This window comes from Tigriopus californicus, chromosome 7, assembly GCF_007210705.1.
Source record: "Tigriopus californicus strain San Diego chromosome 7, Tcal_SD_v2.1, whole genome shotgun sequence".
Classification (NCBI taxonomy): domain Eukaryota; kingdom Metazoa; phylum Arthropoda; class Copepoda; order Harpacticoida; family Harpacticidae; genus Tigriopus; species Tigriopus californicus.
In genome coordinates, this window is record NC_081446.1 from 12,633,446 (window position 1) to 12,654,438 (window position 20,993).

At 43.3% G+C, this 20,993-nt stretch overlaps 1 protein-coding gene across 1 annotated transcript in view; it reads left to right on the forward strand.

Moving 5' to 3' along the window:
* Nucleotides 1–3,838: 3,838 nt before the first annotated feature.
* The window catches only part of LOC131884334 (limbic system-associated membrane protein-like), a 34,184-nt gene continuing 17,029 nt past the window's right edge, over nucleotides 3,839–20,993 (forward strand). Inside the window, exon 1 of the mRNA XM_059232077.1 lies at nucleotides 3,839–5,042. Coding sequence (XP_059088060.1) covers nucleotides 4,910–5,042 — 133 coding nt within the window. The 5' untranslated portion in view covers nucleotides 3,839–4,909. The remainder of the gene's footprint in view (nucleotides 5,043–20,993) is intronic.

The following is a 20,993-nucleotide window of genomic DNA, read 5'->3' on the forward strand; positions in this document are numbered from 1 at the left end:
AAATGAATGTGAAACGGCCAAGATGGCATGATAATCTATTCAGATTTACAGACCAATATATCACAATGGCCAGGTGGTCAGAATGTAGACAAATTGCGAGCGTTCATGCCGGTAATTCAATTTAGTACCTTCAAACTTTGGCACTTTTGGTCGTTCAACAAATAACTCTTCTAAATTGACCTCTTTCCACATCAGAGGTCCTGGCATCCGATCGGTCTTTCTTGACCGGAGGCAAGGCCTTAGCTTACACATACACGCACCCTTCCTCTCCAAAACTTACCGGAACAGAAAGAAATGGGCACACTGAGTGTACTGGATACACCGAGTGGCCCAAGGTTAGGAATTGAACCAGAAAATTGGGACAACTGTTGCCGGGATCGAGACATTCTTAACGGTTATCTTTGGCTTTTATGGGTCGTGTTATGGATTTTGTTCCCCTCGAAGTGGAACTTGTGCTCACTTGTGAAGCCCCACGCAGTCCATACGAATTGGCAGCCCATATTGGGCAACCCCAGGCCTAAGTGTATCATTAGGTCCTAATTATGTATTCCACCCAAGCCTTTGAGTCTCAGGTCCTTTGAGGGCCATAGGTATTTCACCGATATTTTAAGCGAAGCTCTGTCGGATTTTGTGTAGGGTGGTTGGTGACCTTACAAAAAAGAGACAATTCCTTTTAGCTAGTCAGATGCATAGAACAACAAGTGAGTCTTGGATGGAAAGTGAGAACCTTTCCAAAAGTGTGAGACGAGCTATCCGTCAAGATTTCAGAGAGTTCTGAGAGTTCATTCCAACACTGATCCGTGAAACAAAAGGCTGTCTCGTCTGAAAGTTCGTCCATATTCACAAGGGCTTCATTCTCGCTAAATCTCATGTTTAAAAACAGAACCCCAAAAAGATAGAAGGGAGGGCGTCTTCTTCTGTTTTCGTAAGGGAAATAAAACGCCCCTTGAATTTCAATGAGCTCTCAGATATTGGCCAACTTTGACTAGCAATTGTCCGACAGGGCCTGAGATTCGGCTATTCTGACGGTTTCTATTTCCCTCTGTTCTTGTTCTTTGAAAGACTTTGAATGTCAAATTGAATCGAAAACGAACATGCAATCAGAATAGTCTACATTTTGGCAATTCGTTTTTTGCGGTCGTCTCTTCTTCTTCTTTTTCTTCTTCTTCTCCTACGTCTATGTGTTTCCCAAGTCCCAAAGTTGTTTCTCACAATAATCGAGGTCGAATGTTTCTCCAAAAGATGACAAGCTTGCCCTTTTCGAATTGGCTGACAATTTGAACAACATTTTTTAAAGTTCCAACATTGGAAAGTGTTCACAGTGTTCAACCAAAGGCAATCAATCCCATTTCCCAAACGTACATGGGTTGCGGCAAAATGAGGGTTTGAAAATTCATTAAAAGCCAACTTCGGCCAAAGCTCAGACTCTCTCACTGCTATTGGACTGTTGATTGCACTTGAACAAACAGTTCTTGACAGCTCTGAAAATGTCGCTTATCAATTGCCAATCAAAACTTGTTCATTGACAACAGGTTAGGGCTTGTGTTGATGACAGGTCAATAACGAGCCTACGGGTAAATTGGCTCGTGACACCTGTCAAGGACCAGAGTGACGTTCAAAGCCGGTTAAAACATTAACCTTTGAAGACTTCGCAGAGGCTTTCGAGTCTTCTTCTTCTACCTCAAGCATCATTCATCATATCCGTTGAGACAAGAGACTTGTTCAAGTCTGCTCATTTCTCAGTTCTCCGTTCTCCCATGCCCTTGAAGCATCTATCCCGAGAGGAAGGCGGGAGGGAAATGCAAGTGAGAGAGGCGTCGTCCCACGTCCCAAGAGCCTTTGTCTCTGTATGTGTGTTCCTAGTCAGTCCGAGTTCCAATAGAACCAATCTTAATTATAAGTCCCCAGAGAGTCCTAAAGGAGGGTACGCACGAGAATTGAGTCCAAGAGTTCAGTACGACGAGTTCCTCAACCATCCTGGCGAATGTGCCACGGCCTCAACGTCGGAATCAAGCGCACCCGGCAAAATCGATGTCTGACATGGTCCCACTTCCACCACCAACACTGCCACCTTCTGGAGCGACTGAGCACTTTGGACCACATACGTACTGCCTTTGCGATCATTCTCACTGGCCTAATATCTTAGCAATCTGGCACTGGCGAGGCAATGAGAACCATCGAGGATGAGAATTTCCAGAGGTAAAGCGATCCCCGTGAAATGAACCACTTGGTCCAGATTGAAGGACCCTGGCCCCAAAGACCGCAGTCATGAGCAAAGTGCATATACTAGTACTTGGACGGCATTGAAATGCCCAGGGACGTGAAAGTCAAAAAGCACCCATGTGGTTGTTTGCATTATTCAAGTAAGCACTGAAGATTACGTTGGAACATCGGACCTCGCTCATAACTTGAATTGTTGAAGATACGCGTTCCAACTTCCCACGACGACGATCGAGAAACGTGAAATGCATTCTTGGCCAACAAACTTCTCCTAAGGACTTTTCTCAGAGGGTAAATGAGAAGTTTCTGGCTTTTATTTGAATGAATGGCGAGAAAGTGGGCCAAATCACATTCCATTGCTTTGTCAACAGCCGATGGAAAAAGCTGTACTGGAGATTGCTCCACGGCCTCCTTTGCTTCTTCCTCTTTACTCTTATTGCACAACGATAATTTAATGCACTTCCCAAAGGTTATTGTGCTTAGGCCCGTGTGGTTTAGTATGCTTCACTCGTTCTGAACACACTTGGATACGTGTTCCAACCTGCGTGGAATAGCCGGGCATTTTCCGCTGACTCGACACATGGACTACTCGAGACGTGGACAATTCGTTGGGGCAGATCACCCCATTGGCGCAGAGAATTGGCTGATTTTGAGCTCAATGCCAAGTAATCCTTTGACTGTCCATGAAATGAATGGCCAAATTTCCAAACGGAGGCCTGTCCTCGCGAATCAAGACGTCCATGGGTTTCCACGACACGTTTGCCTTAATCCTCTGTGCCAAAAAAGTTTGCATACGAGCAAGCGAAAACAAACCATTACCGCATTTTTTATTGTGGGACACCTCTACAATTATGCTCACTTTTCGGGCACGTCCCATTGGTTCCATGTGGGTGGGTGTGTAAATGTAAGAGGGATCACTGGGGAAAGGAGAGCGAGGTATTGTAGAGGAGAAACAGGGTGGAGGAGTGTGACTACGAATGCGAATGCAAGAGGAGCATAAAAGAATTCAAGGAACAAGTCCCATCGGAGCCCATTACTCTCGCATTTGAAAACCCATTCCATAGGAAGAAACACCCATCTCTCGACACGAAAGTCCCCGAGGGCCATCTTACTTCTATCTGTGCCGCGAGACGACGGAAACCTTGAATTTCCCTTTGGCCTTCTGGCCTTCTGGCCTTGTTCCCTTCTTCCCTTCCTTCGCCTTCCCCGTCTTATTCTCTGCTCGAAAGAGGAAGAAAAGAGAAGCGAACTTCCGCCTCTTTCGGACATTTATCGCCCCAAAAGTGCTCCTGTCCAGATTGATGTCTCGCCAATTTTATCTATTCTTGATTCGGGTCCCTCACGAGTCCTCGCGACCACCTCGTTGGGATTTCAACCCACCCAGGTTGGAGCCCTGGAGGTTGGAACCACTCGCACCCAAATGGTTCCAGTTTAAAGACACCCACTCACACGCGGCGGTCGGCTCTTTAGTGGAGGAACCCCGTTGGTCCCAACGACCAGGAAGATAAGGCTCCAAAAGGAGGACCCTTCGACGCTCTTCTCTTCTTCCGTCTCTCTTTTCCTCTTCCCTCTTTCTTTTCGCTCGCTCTTCTTGTTCCGCAGACTCCTCGTCGGTGTTCTGGTTCTCTCGACTGTCTCTCCGGTTCGCGGGTTCCTCTTGGAACGTGGTGGTTGTTGTTCCTCGCGTCCGACAAAAACGGACGAGGCACACAGTAAAGTTGTTTGGGTTCGATTGATAAGCAAGACGTGGACGAAGTGAGTGCAAATCTTGACAGTGGGAAGAAAAAGATCGACGAAATCCGTTCCTTTCTTCGCAAAGTGAAATGAAAGTGGCAAAAAGAAAGTGGAGAAACGAAGAATAATAGTTGCCAGATCTTCAAGACTTGAGTCAAAAACCAACTCTGACTTGAAAGTGGAACGAACTAACGCCGAACCGACAAGCAAGTGTTGTTTACCTGGATCTGAAGAGGCATTGAAGCATTCTCATATTCATTCCTCTTACCCTCCAATGGGTCCCTTCCATCTGGCGGTTCTCTGACAAATCGAGAATATTCAACAGGCATCAAAGGCAAACTTCATTCCACAAACCGAAGCGATTCAGATCGGTGTCTGAGCTTGAGCACACTTGAAGTTGTAAGGTGATCAAGGTCCTCGGTCAAATTCCCTTGGTGGTTGGTGTGCTGGGTGGTCGGTCAACTCTTCGTCATCCTTTTCACCTCTTGCTCTGCTAGCATTGTCGACATTGCCAGGATTGCCAAGCAACCTCCAGAATAGATGATTGAGTGGAAATAAACGAGTGTCCTCGTTTGGTCTTCGCGAGACGCCAAGGCGAAAGAAAACGAAGGAAATAAACACTGCGACCGAATAATAAACTCTCCAGGAAGTGTCTCCGGTCTTTGAGGTTCCTTTTTCTGTCGGATTGGCCCAGGGTGAGCTGTTTTACTACAGAACTGTGAAAAGTTTTCTCGCCATTTCTTGGAGCTCGCTTGGTGTTCCTGCGCCAAAAGAAAAAGAAATTGGAACGCTTGTTCCTGGACAACAAACACAAGAGTTTAACTGCAGGATAATAAGTGTTTCTTGCAGTGGTGTTCCAGCCTTACACTGTCTCTCTTTTTCGCGCTCTCTCTCTCTCTCTCTCACTCACTCACTCACTCCCAAAACTCCCATTTCGTGGAAGTGAAGGAAAACAATGGCAAATAACCCGAAGTTTTGTGCAATGATGTCTCGGACCACTTCGATCGTCCTCGAGCTCTTTCCCTTGGGGAGACTCGGGTTCACAATACTTCTTGTGCTCTCCCTTCGGACGGATTCGACTACATCAGGTGAGCGGAAAGACAAGCAAACACGCGCGGGATCAAAATTGATGACCCTCTTCTATGTAGTAGACGCACTCACTATGTACGTGCATGAAAGGGTAGTAAACATACTACCTGGTACAACCAGATAGCAGCATCAGGATTAATATCGGGCTTTTGCCCGAGTACTCGCAAAATTTACGGTCTTATTCATTAGTGTGCCTTTAGACCTTGAAAGGTGACGAAGGCGGAAGGCTCCCACGAAAGGTCTTGTTGGCCTAACTTTGTATTGTAGTACTGTTTGTTTTCTCGGAAGGGGATGGTCACAATGAAAAGTATTCGGCCAAGGTGTCTCTAGAGAACGCGGCCGTGTTGTATTGTTGCTCTTTCACGGCCAGAAAGAAGTTAGGGATAGTTCGCCCACGAAAGGATCGAGCAACACTGAAAACCCCCCTCTAGGGGACTGGAAGAGAAATCGCTCAGGCACTCCATGTTCGCGGACCCTTTTAATGATGGATTCCGTCACAGGTTTTGAACTTTTTTTTCCGGGCCGTGTGCCATGTAATCTACCATCTATGAACGATCCCAGATCTGAGCCGTCAAGTTTTTTGGCGCTGATTAGCCTACTTTTGGGGCCGGCGAGGGTTCTGCCGAGTGACAGGAAAGTTACTCTGACTGGCGATGATCAAAGGAACAGTTTCTAGGGGAGGAAAGAAAATGTAGACCTAGATAAATTTGGATCCGAGGTCCAACCTCCTCGCACACCCTTGGGACAAGGCTAATGTGTATGGAGTGCAGGAAGTTAAATTGTGAGCTATTGGCATGAGTATGCACGTATGACTGGATCCAATGCGAGCGGAAGCTCGTAGTTAGCACGACTTCGAAATCCATGAATTGGGCAATACCTCGAATTATTATCTCTTTCATCACTTATGATTCATCGTTTTCGTGTTTATCCAATACTGCAGTTAGTTCACTTTGTGAAGCCTTGGGTATAGAATTAGTTCGTAATCGATGCGCTCATTGATAAATTGAAACAATTTGCTCCTCCCATAGAAGGAATGGGAATAAAAACAACTATCAAAGTCGAAATCGCTCCCAACGTTTAATTCAGATCCTAAGGAAAAAAACCAATGCAGGAAAACGTTAGTTTGGGAAGAGGCCATCATTGTTCGGTGCGAGAGTGTTTGGTACCAAGCGACTTCTAGTTTCTCCCGACCAGCCAGGTGGAAACAACACGCTCTTTCGTGTTTGGTGAAGGAAAGCCTTGACCCTTTCCATTTCCATGAAGAAGGGAGGCCGGCGCCTTTCGTGAGTTTGAGAAATCTCAATAAGGCTCTCAATAGCAATAATGGATCATCCATCACAACTCTCTTGAAAGAGACCCAAAGGGGCTAAAAAGCCAGCAGATGCGTCTCAACTGGCCATCCTTGGTTCCACGCTCGTATAATATAGCAACGAGCAAACCGCCTTTGAAGGCTGAACTCGAGAGAGTGAAGGACATCTATAAACTCTACCCCCCCACACCCAATGCTCTGTACTTTGGTCGAGGGAAAGAAGTCGAGGATGGTTTGCCACACAATCTATCCATTCATCATTCAAGGTCGAGAGGGCTGTCCGGAAAATCATCGACACAACATCTGATGAAAAAAGACCCAGGGATTGGATCCCTATCGTATACAAACAGAACTTGTAGAAGGTGGGATGCATCATAGAAATGGAACTCGGCAGATGGGTGGTGCCAAACGCGTGAATAAATACATGCTTCCAATCGTTTGTTGCTTCCGTCATGGTGAAGCTCAGGATCATTTGCAGCTTGTAATCTGAATGCTGGATGGATCAGGGACATAGCAGCTTTAAGCCAACACAAGAGGCTCCTAAGTTGACACGATCTCTTGGCCTTTGTTGATCCATGGGTGAATGAACGAGCTGGTTCACAGATTATAACGGCGAGCCATTTCTCTTTCGGTTTCCCGCTTGCCCTCAGGAGGTTGCTGGCCTCAGCCCCTATGCAAAACTTGGGCGAGTAGAACTACCAAAGTTTCTTGATGCCTTCACCCAAACCAAATCAAATGAGGTGGGATGATGAAATCTCGCTGGTCCATTCCACTTCACAAGCTTTGCAAAACACTCGCACCATTGACTCATCCTCGTTTTGTGTACGTCCCAGTACGTGAGACTGACTGATGTGAGTGAGCGTGTGTTTTTCCAATTCAAGGAAGTGGGATCATTTCCCTCATCCGAAATGCCTTTCAATCCCATCTCATGAGAAGCTTTTTTCCCTATCTCTCAGGCTATTGCCTCAAGGCAAGTGGAAGGCACTGACCCAGTGAGTTGTCGCTTGTGTTTTTTTAGAGGAACACACTTGAACCCAGAAATGGACGTGATTGAGCACAATCCGGTCAAAATGACCACCCACCCGTCTGGTTGAAAAGGGTCCCAAAATGTCCATAGCGCCATTTTGTCCCTGGTCTGCCAAAAAGATTGTTTGTGGATTCATCATTGGCCAAAACTAAGGTCGTGAAGGGGGGTTTAACTACAGGACAGCTCTATCTGTCAGGATCCAAGAGGCGGACAAGTGTGTCGAGTAATATGATGTCGTCGTATTTTCAACTGTTCGACTTAGAAGAAAGTCTTGATGGGTTTGCGTTGGTCCATGATTCCCATCGCCACTTCAATGTCGTCTTTAGAGTTCTCACATTTGAGCACAAACAGCAGTCCCTTCTGGATAGATAAAGACTTGACCTCAAAGAGATGATGCTCCTGCATCGTCTTCGGTATGATCGAATATGGCGGATCTCTGGTGAGTTGCAAAGCCACGCAGTCTCATTTTGAGAGGAAATCTTTTCTCGCCTCGTTCCCGCCCTTCAAGTTCTAATGCTATTGACATTTCCCATCGGAGTTGTGATTTCCCTTACTCACCACCATGGACCTCGTCAGGGCCGGACCAAGTCCAATCACCAAGATTCACAATATTATATCAAGGTCACAAAATATGTATTTTGATACGTAGGTAACATGAAAGTAGGAAATGGCCGACGTTTATGAAAACGAGCGGCTCATGTTTTATCAGTCCAAGTGTCAAGGAGTCCATGGTTCAGCCATCAACCTTTGCCTCCCACTTGAGTGTGGAAGGGCTTATTTGGGGTGATTGGAGACGTTTGTCGGCAAACTTGGGCAAAGTACAACTCTTACTTGAGATCCCAAATCCCAGATCTCATCGATGTATTTTTACCTACCTTTTTAGTGGTAGTGAGTGATACACGTACATACATATTGTGTATATATAGTGGCTCCACGTGGGCAAAAATTGGAAAATGAGGCAATGGGTCAAAACATATATCTCGGTCCACCGGCCACTTCTTCAGGCCTGGCTTATTCTCACGGACGAGTTTTGGCTTAACAGAGATGGTCGATCGTTTGTGTGAGAAAAGCTTATCATCTGTTGTGAGCCTAAGTTTGGCAGGTGCATGGCCTCAGGGAACCATATGGTATAAATAGAAAGAAACTAGATCGATCTTGAATGGGCCAATATCCAGATATTTGTGGTTCTCTCCTAGATGTGCCCATTTCTGTCCATTCGGAACACATATGCCTGCTTGGTCTTGGTCGTCGTCTTCTTTTGATTCTGGTCATGGTCATGGACTTCTTTGAGAGAAGTTGAGACCTCAGTCAGTGGCATCATAAGGAATGCTCGGGATGAAAAGTTTTGTTGTCATATGAAAAGAATCACACAATAGGCAGCCAGAACTCTTTGATTGAACAATATGGTCTGGTTTATGCACCGGCAGAAACTAAAGTGACAACGTACGAAGAAACTTGATCTAAACATTTCGGAACATAAGGATTCGAAAGTTGGACCATAACTCGGCTCCAATTTGTTCCGTCTGAGCTAATCTAGTCCAATCTTTATGATTCATGACAAGGAGATTGTTTTGAGAGTCTGTACGTACAGTCTGTACAACTGGCTGAACAACTGGGAACAAGGTCAAGGGTCTTGGAACGTACTCGAGCCCATGACATGAAAATGCCCATTCAACAACTCCCCAAATATGGGGTTTCGCAGTATATCCTCGTCCCAAACGAGGCTAGCAATCTCTGTATGAAGTTTTATGGGACAAAATATGGAGCATTATCTTATTTCACTTCTCTTCTCTCTAGATAGAGACAAATCTAGATTGGGGAAACGAGAAGGAGTTGCACATGAAAACGAGACCAATTGATCAGCCTTGGAAATACAACCAACAACTAGGGAATTGAAAAAAAAACCACACTTTTTAACACGTATTCTCTGTTTGAGCCTTATCCACAAGGAATTCGGACAAATTTCCACCCCTCCTTTGTTCTCGAGTGCATGTAGAGCAATATCATATCATTGACGTAAAGAGAAAAATGGTTTCAAAACTTTGGTGCTTGCTTTGATATGCAACTCATTAAATTAAGCCAACAAGGGTTGCTTCTGCTAACTTGGCCTTGCATGCAAAGTAAACCTTTGTTGCTACATCATTGTGTTACTCCAAAGTTTTGACTAAAAAGTCAAGATTTATCTTATTGCCCCAAACGAAACGGACGAGTCTTTAACTTTTGATCCCCGTTGTGGGACATTTTCACTGCTAAGCGTATGTACCTGATTTTCCACTCCAAAGCTATTTGATACTTTCAAAAGCGTTGAAAACAGATCTATTATTAATGGAACACTCGTGATCCAACTCTGAAGCAAACAAGCAACACCCAAAGCACCAAAGAACCAACATAATTTCGTTCTATTTCAAAACTGTCCCACCCAAAAAATTGCTCAATTCCAACAGAACAATGAGCTTGTTCAGGAACATGGTTTTTGCCATTGCATTCCACGACTGATAGCTATTATCATGAAGGTATTATTTAGTTATAATATATTCCACAAGAACAGATGTAACAACGCGGAAATTTGCACCTCAACAATTCTGTAGATCTGATTAGCTAAGGGTGACTTGAAATTATGTCGACAGAACCGTATCAAAATGAATAATTGAAAAACCCCGATATGTAGCTAGGTACTTGAGGGCAAGAAAGGCCACTCAAGAGATAGCAATTGAATAAAGTTGCTTTTGTTGTCATCGATGCCGCCACTACTAACTGCTACTGACTTGCTATCATTCATTATGAATGATATCATCATTGTTGTTGTTGTTGATGACGATAATGATGATGAGGCAGACACGCTTAACTCTCGTGCTTCCGATTTAGACGCTAGAACGAGGTTTTCTACTAAAGCATCGTAGTACGCTTCAACACTGACATTAAAGTACCAATTGCAGAACAGGATAGGTTGTCACATGCTCTTGGCTCGCTTTTGTGGGTTGACATCACTGACTTGTGAACCATAAAGGTCACCCGGATTTAATGGGAACAACGAGATTGTTCCAATAGAGCTTTCGAGAGAGAGTTCCCACAGTGGAATAAACTATACGGTATGCGCTATTGATGGGCAACCGACAATCATTAGTTCTTGTCTTCAAGATGGAGAAATGGATCCAACCAACAAATGACTTGAAGCAAGCAAATGGCCGTGGATCTCAAAGAGGCCACAAATTAATTCTTTTTCCCATTGCCATCAAAACAGTCTTCAGCGATTAAAAGCCATGATACCGACTTATCGACCGTCTTTGGCTTTTAAGAGGCGAGGCAATTGATGATGATGATAAATGGATTAAGGTTACCTTTTCAAAACAATAATCATAGAAGACCAGAGCAAACAATCCTTGGACTTCTGGCCATGAATGATACATTTCTTGAAAGAAGAAGTCAGACACTATCCATCAAGTTATCTCCCCATCTGTCTTCAATGTTAGATACGACTTAAATGATTCTGGTCTGCACATTTTCTTACCATCACAAAAACAGTTTGAATACTGCCAAAATGAGGAAGCAAAATAATGCCAAAATTAGGTGTTTGAGCACCATTTCTAGACTTTTCTTGGCCTTGGTCAAGATCAGGAGAAAAGGAAAATGCTTAAAAACTTATGCTTGTTCAAAACGTCAGCATTTTCATCCCTTTTTTGTTTGATGCCCGAGTAAATGCTGCATGTGGCGAATTTGCTACACAATGATTGTTCTGCTCTTCAAAGAGTTTTCATATGAACTGTACGTATGTAACTAAGAATTAGGTAGAAATGAATTTACATTCAAGAAACAAGAGATGTCGAATAAGGAAAATAGATGCGATCAATTTGGACCAGGCTTGAATAGTAAATATTCAGAACTTAAATGTATATGAGTTCAAGTGATATTAAACGAAGACATGAACTCTAAACATAGCTTTGAATAAACTTTGACAGCCTCTTCTAGCTTCATCCATTTAGAATATGGACCCAAATTTGGTCAAGTTCGTAAGATTGGTCCAAACTTGGAGTAGTATGATGTTTATTATGTACATCTAACAAAGTGAACGGTGCCCTATCTTTTCACACCAATGGCTAAATTTAGAGTATTTATCATAACAAATACCACTGCAATAACCAAGACTTCCTTCTTCACTTTTTCCATGTTTACTGAACCAATTCTTGTCATCTTTGTTGTGATATCACGTTTTAGTCAACTGTTTTGCCCTCTGATCATTTTAAAAGCTTTTTCTTTTACCTGTTTATATATGATTATAGATTTTTGCTGATGTATTTCATTCCTTACATGACCACGAGTCACAATAAAGATTATTATCATGGGAAAATAAATTCATCAAGTGAGTGGGAGAAAAGGTTTGTATGCGCACAATTCATTTTATTTGTTGCCGAACAAAGAGTTGGGATTGATCCTCATATTAATTTTGCAAAACATGAATCAGTCAACCGTATATTCAATCAATGCGAAGCATAAATGTCCCAATGAACTCACTAGGGCATCATTACCTAAACGGATAAGTTTAACTCATTATTGTCAAATTATATGAACCTCCTTTAAAACGAGTCATTACCAAGGTGAAGTATTAATGTGATCTAACAACAAAACCACTCTTAATTTATCAAAAACTCACTTTCATGTAGTTTATACAGTTAACTAAGCATGTTGATCTTACAATTATCTCGGACTTTAAATCTAACAAATAATACGTCATTTGCCGTTCAGTTCAGCAAAATGCAATGACCCAATGAAAACATGCTACGGAATTCTTTCAATTCTAGTTCAAAAAGCATTTTTTGCTCACAATTCAAGCCTTGATTATGATGGAGTATGTATCTATCTTTTGCTTATTTTCTCATCTTTCCAGGAATTCAATTTTCAATTTTATGCCTTGAAGCAGTTCTAATCCCACAGACACCGAAACTTCATTGATAAAGACCCAGAGCAGATTTGCATCCATTTCTAGTCGGGTTGAGGCCCTTTTCGTCAGACAGGTTTGCTTCCCATTCAGTAACGATGTATTCCCCTAAGCACTTCTTTGAAGTTGAAGTACTTCCCAATGCCCAAATTAACAGCTGAATTCATGAATCTAAGTCTGGGAAGTTCAAAGCCACTCAAATCTCAGTAGTACCGGTAACTGAGCCTTTGTGGTCAGAACCAAGGCCAAGCCAGGAAAAGAGACCAAATCTGGTTTGAGGTTTCGTTCCATTCAGAGTTTTTTTCCAACTAATTTTGACTTTGAGAGAGGAATGAAATGAAAGTCTCCTGGACACGTGGAATGCATTTTGCATTGATTTGTACTTTGGCGGGGGGAGAGAGGGGGGGCTTAGAAGTGGTTTCTCGTGGGGGCCAAGGGACAGCCTCTCAATCGCATTTGATTAATGTTTCAGGTATGAGTTGCTGCTTTCTAGGGTTTGCATCTTCACTACCAATAATTTGGTGGTGGTAGTGGTGGGTATGTCTAAGCTTGGCCTTGAAATGAGATTTGGAAATGATTCCCATTTCCATCGCTTCCTTGAAAAAGGACTCGAAATGGATGGTTTTTCTCTTCCGACGAGTGAAAGGAAACTTCCATCTGATCGTCAGGGGATCGCTTTTAAATCGCTGACTGGAGACTGAAGCTCTTGAATATTGAAACTGACAGCTTTATTCTACAAGAAAAAGATGATCTCTTACTTTCCTTGAGGCTCGTCAAAAGGGGTTAGAAAATAAATCTGCAAAAAGTACGAATCTTCCCCTTTTGTAAGATTCGTGCATTTTTTGCTAGTCCGACCTAAACTTTCCGGCAGAAACTTGGCTTTTTGCCTTATCTCGGCACTGTCACGAATAATAGTGTTACAAATGAGTCTCATTTCGTTCATCCAGAGGATAGAGAGCCTCAGACACGCCAAAAGCTGTTCAGGAGAACCTTATCCGGAACTTCAAAATGCAAATTTCAAAGTCGATAACTTGTCCTCTAGGCGTGCATTTAGCCTTCATTTATTTGAACTCCTACTAGAGAAGTCAACATTCATGTCGAAGGGTTGCCACACGTTGTTACTCATTAAGGCCATTTCATTGCAGCTCAATGGTCCTTCATGTTCGTCATAATTGCTAGATTGATATCATAACTGGATGTCGTGGCGAGAGCTCGTAAAGTCAGTCCTTGTATTGCACATACTCTTTTGGCGGGACAATTCACCCAAGTAAGCTGTTTTGTCATTTGTGAAACATTTCTGGAGATTGTCCTTGTTTCGCATTAACCGTTTAAGGTACGGTTTCAATGTCATAGATGGTCATTGTGCAACCGATACACAACTTTTGATTCGCTCTCTCATCTTGAAAAAAGGCAGAAAATATATGGGTTTTGCCTTTAACCTTGTAAAATCAAGGAAAATAGATGGAAGCACTTGGTTAGAAAAACCAATGGCTGGCCCGTCTATTGGTTAAGGACATTTTCATTATAATTCGATGACGACTTTAAGATCAAGAAGAAAAAGTATGGCTTGCGTAGACGCTTAGATTGATGTAGAAACAAATTTGATACTCATTTGATTATTTATAGCTCCAAAGAGTAGTAATTTGATTTTGATTTCGTGACCTTGGTGGCCAAAGCAACGTCACCTCACATAATGCTTGATTGAACGACTCTTGCAACTCAACATTCAGATCTGATCCATTTTCAAGTTAATTGAACTCCCTTCGAGAAAAGTTGCACGTTCACTCACGGACTTCTAGAGATGTGGACTAACAACACAAGAGAAAATTACGCATTTGCTGAACCATTTCTCTCATCCAAAATTAGCATTTCATATGATCGAAAGATCTGGCCAAATGAACTACCGTGACCAAATTTGTGCCCTACATTTGACTCAGGGAGCTCTGGAGAGGTATTGGAAGTCATGCTGGAATCTCATCATAAAATCTGAGCCCTTGGCCTCCTCTCAGTCACCTACCGGTACATATGAAGGCTCTTAATCCTTTGACTTTAGAACAAACTACCTTACAGTCGCATGTCATTAAAGTAAGTTGTCCCTCGACCTTTAGATAGTATATGCATTGTGATTTGTGAGCGAGCTTCCCGCCAAATCGGAGAACTCTGAGCCACTTTTCGAATACAAGTAACAGAATGAAATACATAGATCTCTTCAATCAATGGCATGCCATTTTTTATATTAATCACTTTTAAAGTGGTTCGTTTCAAGCTTCCGTTGTCAAAAGCTTATTTAGCTGACCAAGAGCAGGCCGAAATTTTTAATTCTATGTTGCGTTTACTACATAACTTTGAACATACCTCCTGAGTTCCCTAAGCAGAGGACCTCTCTGTCGAAGCATAGTTTTGGGCTCAAGTTTGGCCAAGTTCATCTATTTATCAAGATCTTGTGGTCGTATCAAGTGCTTATTGGGCATAAAGTGACCGGTTTTGGAGATAAGAAATTTTTGCTTCCTTTGCCGTCCACATCTCTAGCTTGTCCTTAATTGAACAATTTTGAATTTGGTATCGTTTAAACATATCATACGCAAGGATTTCAGCACAGTCTGAACCGAAACAGAATAATTTGACGGGAAATCGGCTCAGTCCACATATCTAGAAGTCTGCGATCCACTTTAAATTACTCAGTAGACAAGGCTTGCACTTCCAGCTCTTCAGTTTTTTTTTCCTTTGAGGAGGGCACTGTCTGGAAAAGCTAACACGAGTACAAATTTCATTACTGAAATGGCTGAATTTTTTTGTGAAATAGGATAGCGAGTAGCAGGCTACGATGCAACGAGTGGCTAAATAGACAAATCGAGGGTGCGAAGTTCTTCTTTCAAGCTAATCTTTTTAAAGCTTGGCCAGTAATATAATATCAAATGCCCAACTGCAAATATAAGCCAGATCCGACAAACTTGTCTTTATTGTTTTCGAACTTGTTAGACCTCTTCTTTGCAAAATAGTAAATAGTTGAGAATCATCTGCCAATAACTATGTCCTTGATGAAATTTTGCAAAAAGTTGTTTAGAAACCAAGTTTGGGCGGCCTAACGCATCTGGAGTCAAAAGTAAACCCTCCTTGTGAGATTTATGAAACCAAGTCATATTTTAGCTCCACCTCCTCTTGTTTAAGCCATGGACTCCCTAAGAAAGGAAGGGAAGGACAGGAGTCTCCTTCTCCTACCAACTTGGGCCATTGAGTTGAAATAAGACAGTTCATTCTGCATCAATAAAGCAAAATTGAACATGTTAAATAGTATAGCCACAGTGTTCGATTGCTAACGATGTTTTTCAATCGCATTGCAGGGCATTCATTTGTTCGATGTATAAAAATATAAAACGTGACGCTTCCTTGTTTTAACGCCCTTGCCCTTGAATACATAGACCCAACTCGATTACAATTTTTCCACTTCAAAGGCTCAGTTTGCATCTTATGGCATTGTTTTGAAGGTCGAAGTAATAACTTGGACAATAAAGCTCCAACGGCGTTAAGAACACAAAGGCGGATGCAGAAAAGGAGCATATTTCAAGATTGAAGGTCCTCCTCAAGAGCATTGGCAGCAACGAATTTCAGCTGGAAAGATGGCGTGCCTTCATACCTCTCAAGCACCGATGGACAGAGGCGCTATGAAGGCTGTCATAATCAATTTTTCGTGAGCAAAAGTAACACGATCCATCATCGGGCATGATTGGCGAGGGTCGTTGGAGGTGTTCAAAGACCAAGCCCTATTAGGAGCCGTGAAGTCCTATCGAAGATGGCATCAAAATCGAAGAGGAGGGGGCGAACAAGGAAAAAAGGACCCTTGGATTCATTAAGAGGCGGGATAATGTCCTTGGAATTCTTGGCCAGAGTCAAGATGAGGCGATATGAAAGTTCAAACTTCTTCAAAGCTTTTCCTGTCATCGTCCAAAAACTATTTTGATTAAAAGAACGCCTTTTGGGAGAGGTTAGTTACAAAAACCAATACTCAGAATCGGTTCATCACGTAAGATGGATGTTTTTGTTTTCCTCTTCCAAAATTATGGGAATATGATTGGATCTTCTCTTAAGGAGTTCAGATGCACCAAGGCATTGCAATTATCAGTAAACCATTTTCTTACATCATTGGAGTAACCGATGCCGTAACCAAGTCCATAGCTTGACTACCTCTGCCCATTGATAATTTGTTCAACCATTTGCTTGCTTTGAAAAAATTGTTGCAAACAAGAGTAATAAGGTGGCTGGCTGGTAAAGGGTACCAAAACATTTTTGCTTTTTCGTATTTCGTGTAGTCTTGAAATGTGGTCTGACTCTCATTTTCAAGTTCCCCTCGTTTGGATTTGTCACGAAATCAGTGTGGTTCCAACCTTAAAACCAGTCGCGATCCAACACCGAGATAGGTACAAGTCCAAACTTGTCCCATTACATTAGTATGTAATGGGGTCACGTTCAAATCCTATTAAAAAGAAAGAAAAGGATCCAAATTTGGGATGTTCCATGAGGGTTTGTCGGATATCCCTTCGTTCCTTCTTTTCTTCAATTGTGGGTTGGGGGCTGCAAATGATGCTAGATCCAGGGGATAATCTAGAAATAGTGAGAGAGTTATTCCAAGACTCTGTTCTTAAGGGGGAGAGATGAAGATGCGAAAATGTGACTTCTTTGTCTCCCCAAGGCAATTGAAGAAGAGCTAGTGAGTATGCAGCAATGTCCTCATATGGTGAGTGGAACACTACTCATGGGGTGGGAAGTGAGAAGTCAGAGGAGCTGTTACTTCCTCCCCAATGTTCTCTGGCCAGCTAAAAGCAAGCCAATCCATACACAAGGAGGGTGTTCCAACAATATGTGTTTGCCCTACATTTGGAGCATCCTTGCACAGAAGAAACAACACAGGAGGGTTGGACCATTAGGCAAACATTGCCAGAATCTGATATGTGTTTTCTTCGATGTCTTATCAAAATATAATCAACGTCAAGTGGAATCCCGAAGGAGCCCTTCTCTTTCTCATGAAATGTGGGACAGTGATGGCCCATATTTCCATGTAACAACCAGTCTGTGTTGTTCCTCATCCCATTACGTCGGACTTTTTTACTATCCTTCCCTAACTCTAAAAACCGACGTGTGCTCGGGACACGAAAGGTTATCTGATTTTTCAAGGCTCGGCAATGTCAAGTTGGTCCAGTGGAAAAAACTGGTTTATGGATCACAAACGCTGCATCACCGTGTCTCACACTTTCTATTAGACCAATTGCTGTCGAGTGATATGATGGAACACCATGAAATGTACTCACTTCTGATGGCCAGGACACAAAACTGCAAAAAACAGGCACTTTTCACAATAGACTCCTTGAAATATGGTGGGGATACGTCCTTGCCCATGCAGTGTTACTACGGTCGAGTCATTGCCACCAGCACTCTCGGTTGGACACTTGTTTAGCCACATTCCATGCAAGATTAATGCTCTCATGTTTCCACCTATTGCTTTTCGGAGCAGCCGCTGAAGGGTAGCCATTTTTCTTGGCGCAGCCGTTTCCAACCCAAAAACTAGCACCTTTGTTTTAAGTTTGCAGAGAAAGTTTGCGAAACAAAGCCACGGGTCAGTTTTCTCACTCTCTAGAGTTAAGACTGGAGGCTCCTCGGCCTTTGGGACAACCGGAAGGAAGCGTTTCCTGGTTGAAGTGGAACAAGATTCCCAGTTGGAGCACTCTCGGAATGAGAGACCCCCGTAAATGATGTATGACTGACACTTGAGGGACTGAAAATTGGAGAGGTGCGGAGTGCGGCCGAAATGCAGGGCCTTGGGACCTTGCAACATTCGCAGGTTCCCGAGTTTCTCACACTCACTCACTTGCTTGCATGCTATCCTGAGAGCCAATGCCATTCGTTCTTACGTGGCTATTTCGACGTCTGAAAAAAAGAACATTTACTTGAGATAGGGTTGTTAAAGCGGATCTCGTGCCATCCCCCAAAATTGTCAGCTGATTGTCATGTTCCAAATCGGGTAATCTGGTAAACGACCCGACCATTAATACGCTTTTTTGTGTGTGCCAGGGACCCCCGACTGCGTCGTTTCCAGTCAGCTAATACTTGCTCCACGTCTTATCCCAGGGAACCAGGAACCATTTGGTCTTAGGTTTTTGTTCCTTCCGTCTTTCCCCTTTTGACTGGTGGCAAAAAGCAAAAGAACCCACAGCTCAACTACTCGTTTCCATGCATTTCGGCGTTCCATTATCACTTCCGGTTCCCTACCTGGCACATAAAATCTGGGGTAATAAAAAATTACAGCCTTCTGATACTTGCGAACCCATTAGGCGCCAGCTCAAGAGCTGGTGTCATTCTTAGACCTCGAACCTCACATCCTCAAAGATGGCCACCGGATCCTCAGATGGAACAATCGCGATTCCTGGGTTCCACTCCCATCAGTCCAAAATGTGAAAAGTCATGCGGGGAGCAAATCAAGTCCGCTCATCCCTGAACCTCAAGCCGAGCCAGCATCTGCCACTCAGTGGTCTCGTCCTCTCCCTTCTCTGTGGGGTGTTCCGTTTCCTCATGTGCTAGTTTTTGCCCTCTTCAGATGGTGTCTTACTCCTATCGTAATGACTCCATGAGAAATCTGGGTCCCTTGTTCCACTTTGCAATGGAAACAATCTGTGAGAACGAGACAATCCTTCTCTTCTCCAGAAGATGTTCTTAGCGATCGACCCACGCCAGAAGGAACCAGGCGGAAATGTCGGGGAATGGTAGGCAGATCGCGAAATCCCAGCATAACGACACGAGCAATCCGAGGAATGAAACGAAAAGGGAAGTGAAAACACTAGAACGCGATTGTTGCCACCGCATGACTTGAAGACACTTCGTCTGAAGAGGAAAATGCGTAGCCAGACACTATTTGAAATCAAAGCAATCTTCTTTTCGCTCGTTCAATCCAAGTTTTCTGATGCAGCTGGAAGCTAATCCAATAAGGGTAGCTAAGTTAAATAGAGCTAATTAGTTTAGGTTTCCAGAACCTAGAGCCCAATCAAGGATTGTGGCGGCCAGCTTTCGGCAGTCAAGGAATTTTGCCTTTAACGAGGGAACATGGCCCGAATATACAGAACACCGTTACATAGAGGGATAGGGTTTCATCGAAGCTCTGACTTAATTTGAACAGACTCTGTACCAGTACAGTACTGTACGTACATTCGTACCTAGAAATGTCCTTGACATCATGGACTTGGGTTTTTAGGATGGGAAAAGGGTCTCTCGACACGAGCATAAATGTCCTTCTTCCAATCTCATTTCCCAAGGAATTTGTCTTTCTCACTCCACTTTGCATGAGACCAAGAGAAACTTGTTGAGTTGAGGCCATTTGCCTTCACCTAGACCCTGATGACATTGAATCAGGGTCATCAATGTCTCTGAGATCTCGTGAGTGTGTTCCTCTTGAAGTGGCAAGAGATTCAAGGGAATTGGGAACCCTGAACGGCTGGAAAAGTGAGAAAACATTTGAAATTGCAGAACTCTCATCCTAGGGATCATTTAAAATAACAAGGAAAGCCTCTCAGTGTTTGTCACCCTCTTCCTTTTTGGGAATAGGAAGAGCAGGTAATGCCACAAAGCCCACCTCATTTCAAGGTGGGACGCGACAAACGACCTTGCAGCGTGAAGGAAAAATATACGGACTCTAATTATTTCCGTCCCTCAAAAATAGTGCACAAATTTCGAGACACCTTTTTTGAAAGATATGCCCTGACAGTTTAAGTGGAAAGAAATAGTGCGGTGGCGAGGTGTCCCAAGATCGCCAACAAAAACGCAAGTGTGTCCCAACCAATGGACCCGAATGTCCCTTATGAGAAAATGCGGTGGGGCACTTTGTCATTCCCGGATGCAGTTTTGTCACCCTTGGAAATATCTGCCGAGATCCATGTGGTTTCTTTCGTTACCAACTTTCCCGGGATGCACCCATTGAAAGATGAGCTCAATTTTGGTCCATTCTTTCTCTCTTGCTCCTCCACCCCAATGCCAAATATTTGGATCCTCGAATGAGATGGACTTCAATTCTAACCCAGCCTAGCCGAGGCAAACTGGGCTCTTAAAGGAGTTCCACGCTCGTCTCTCCATGTGATGATTCAAAGACCAATTGCGCGGATTTACCACAGAGAATCTCCTCTTCCACGGTTCCTTCTCCGATTCTGTCAAACGAAAAGAGAGGAGAAAAAATCATGAATCTAGGTTGATTGGAACTGAACCAAATCCTCCTAGGACCGTCGAACCGTTGCAAGTCGGAATCTCTTCCAATTGCACCCTCTTTAGTTGGAAAAGTAATGTGTGTCTCTTTTCCAAGCAGGCACCAACTGCATTGATGAATTGTGCTCCTCATCGAGTGCAGCTTCTGAGGACCTCCAAAATTTGCCAAGAGCCACCAATGCTAGGGATGTGACAGAAGCCTATTTGGGTCGGGTAAAGAGAGACCTGAAGATACTTCCTTTGTTGGGATCTACTATAATAATCGCTCAAAGAAATGCAACCCCCAATGGAATTCAATGAAAAGTAAAATGTCTACATTTTCGAGTTCTAGTTGACGAACCTAGTTAGTCCATGATATTACGTTGCCTACAAAATCCTTTTATAATGGGTGTCCAGCTGACAAGAAATGAAAATTTCCACAATGCTTTGCAAAGAATAGGAGA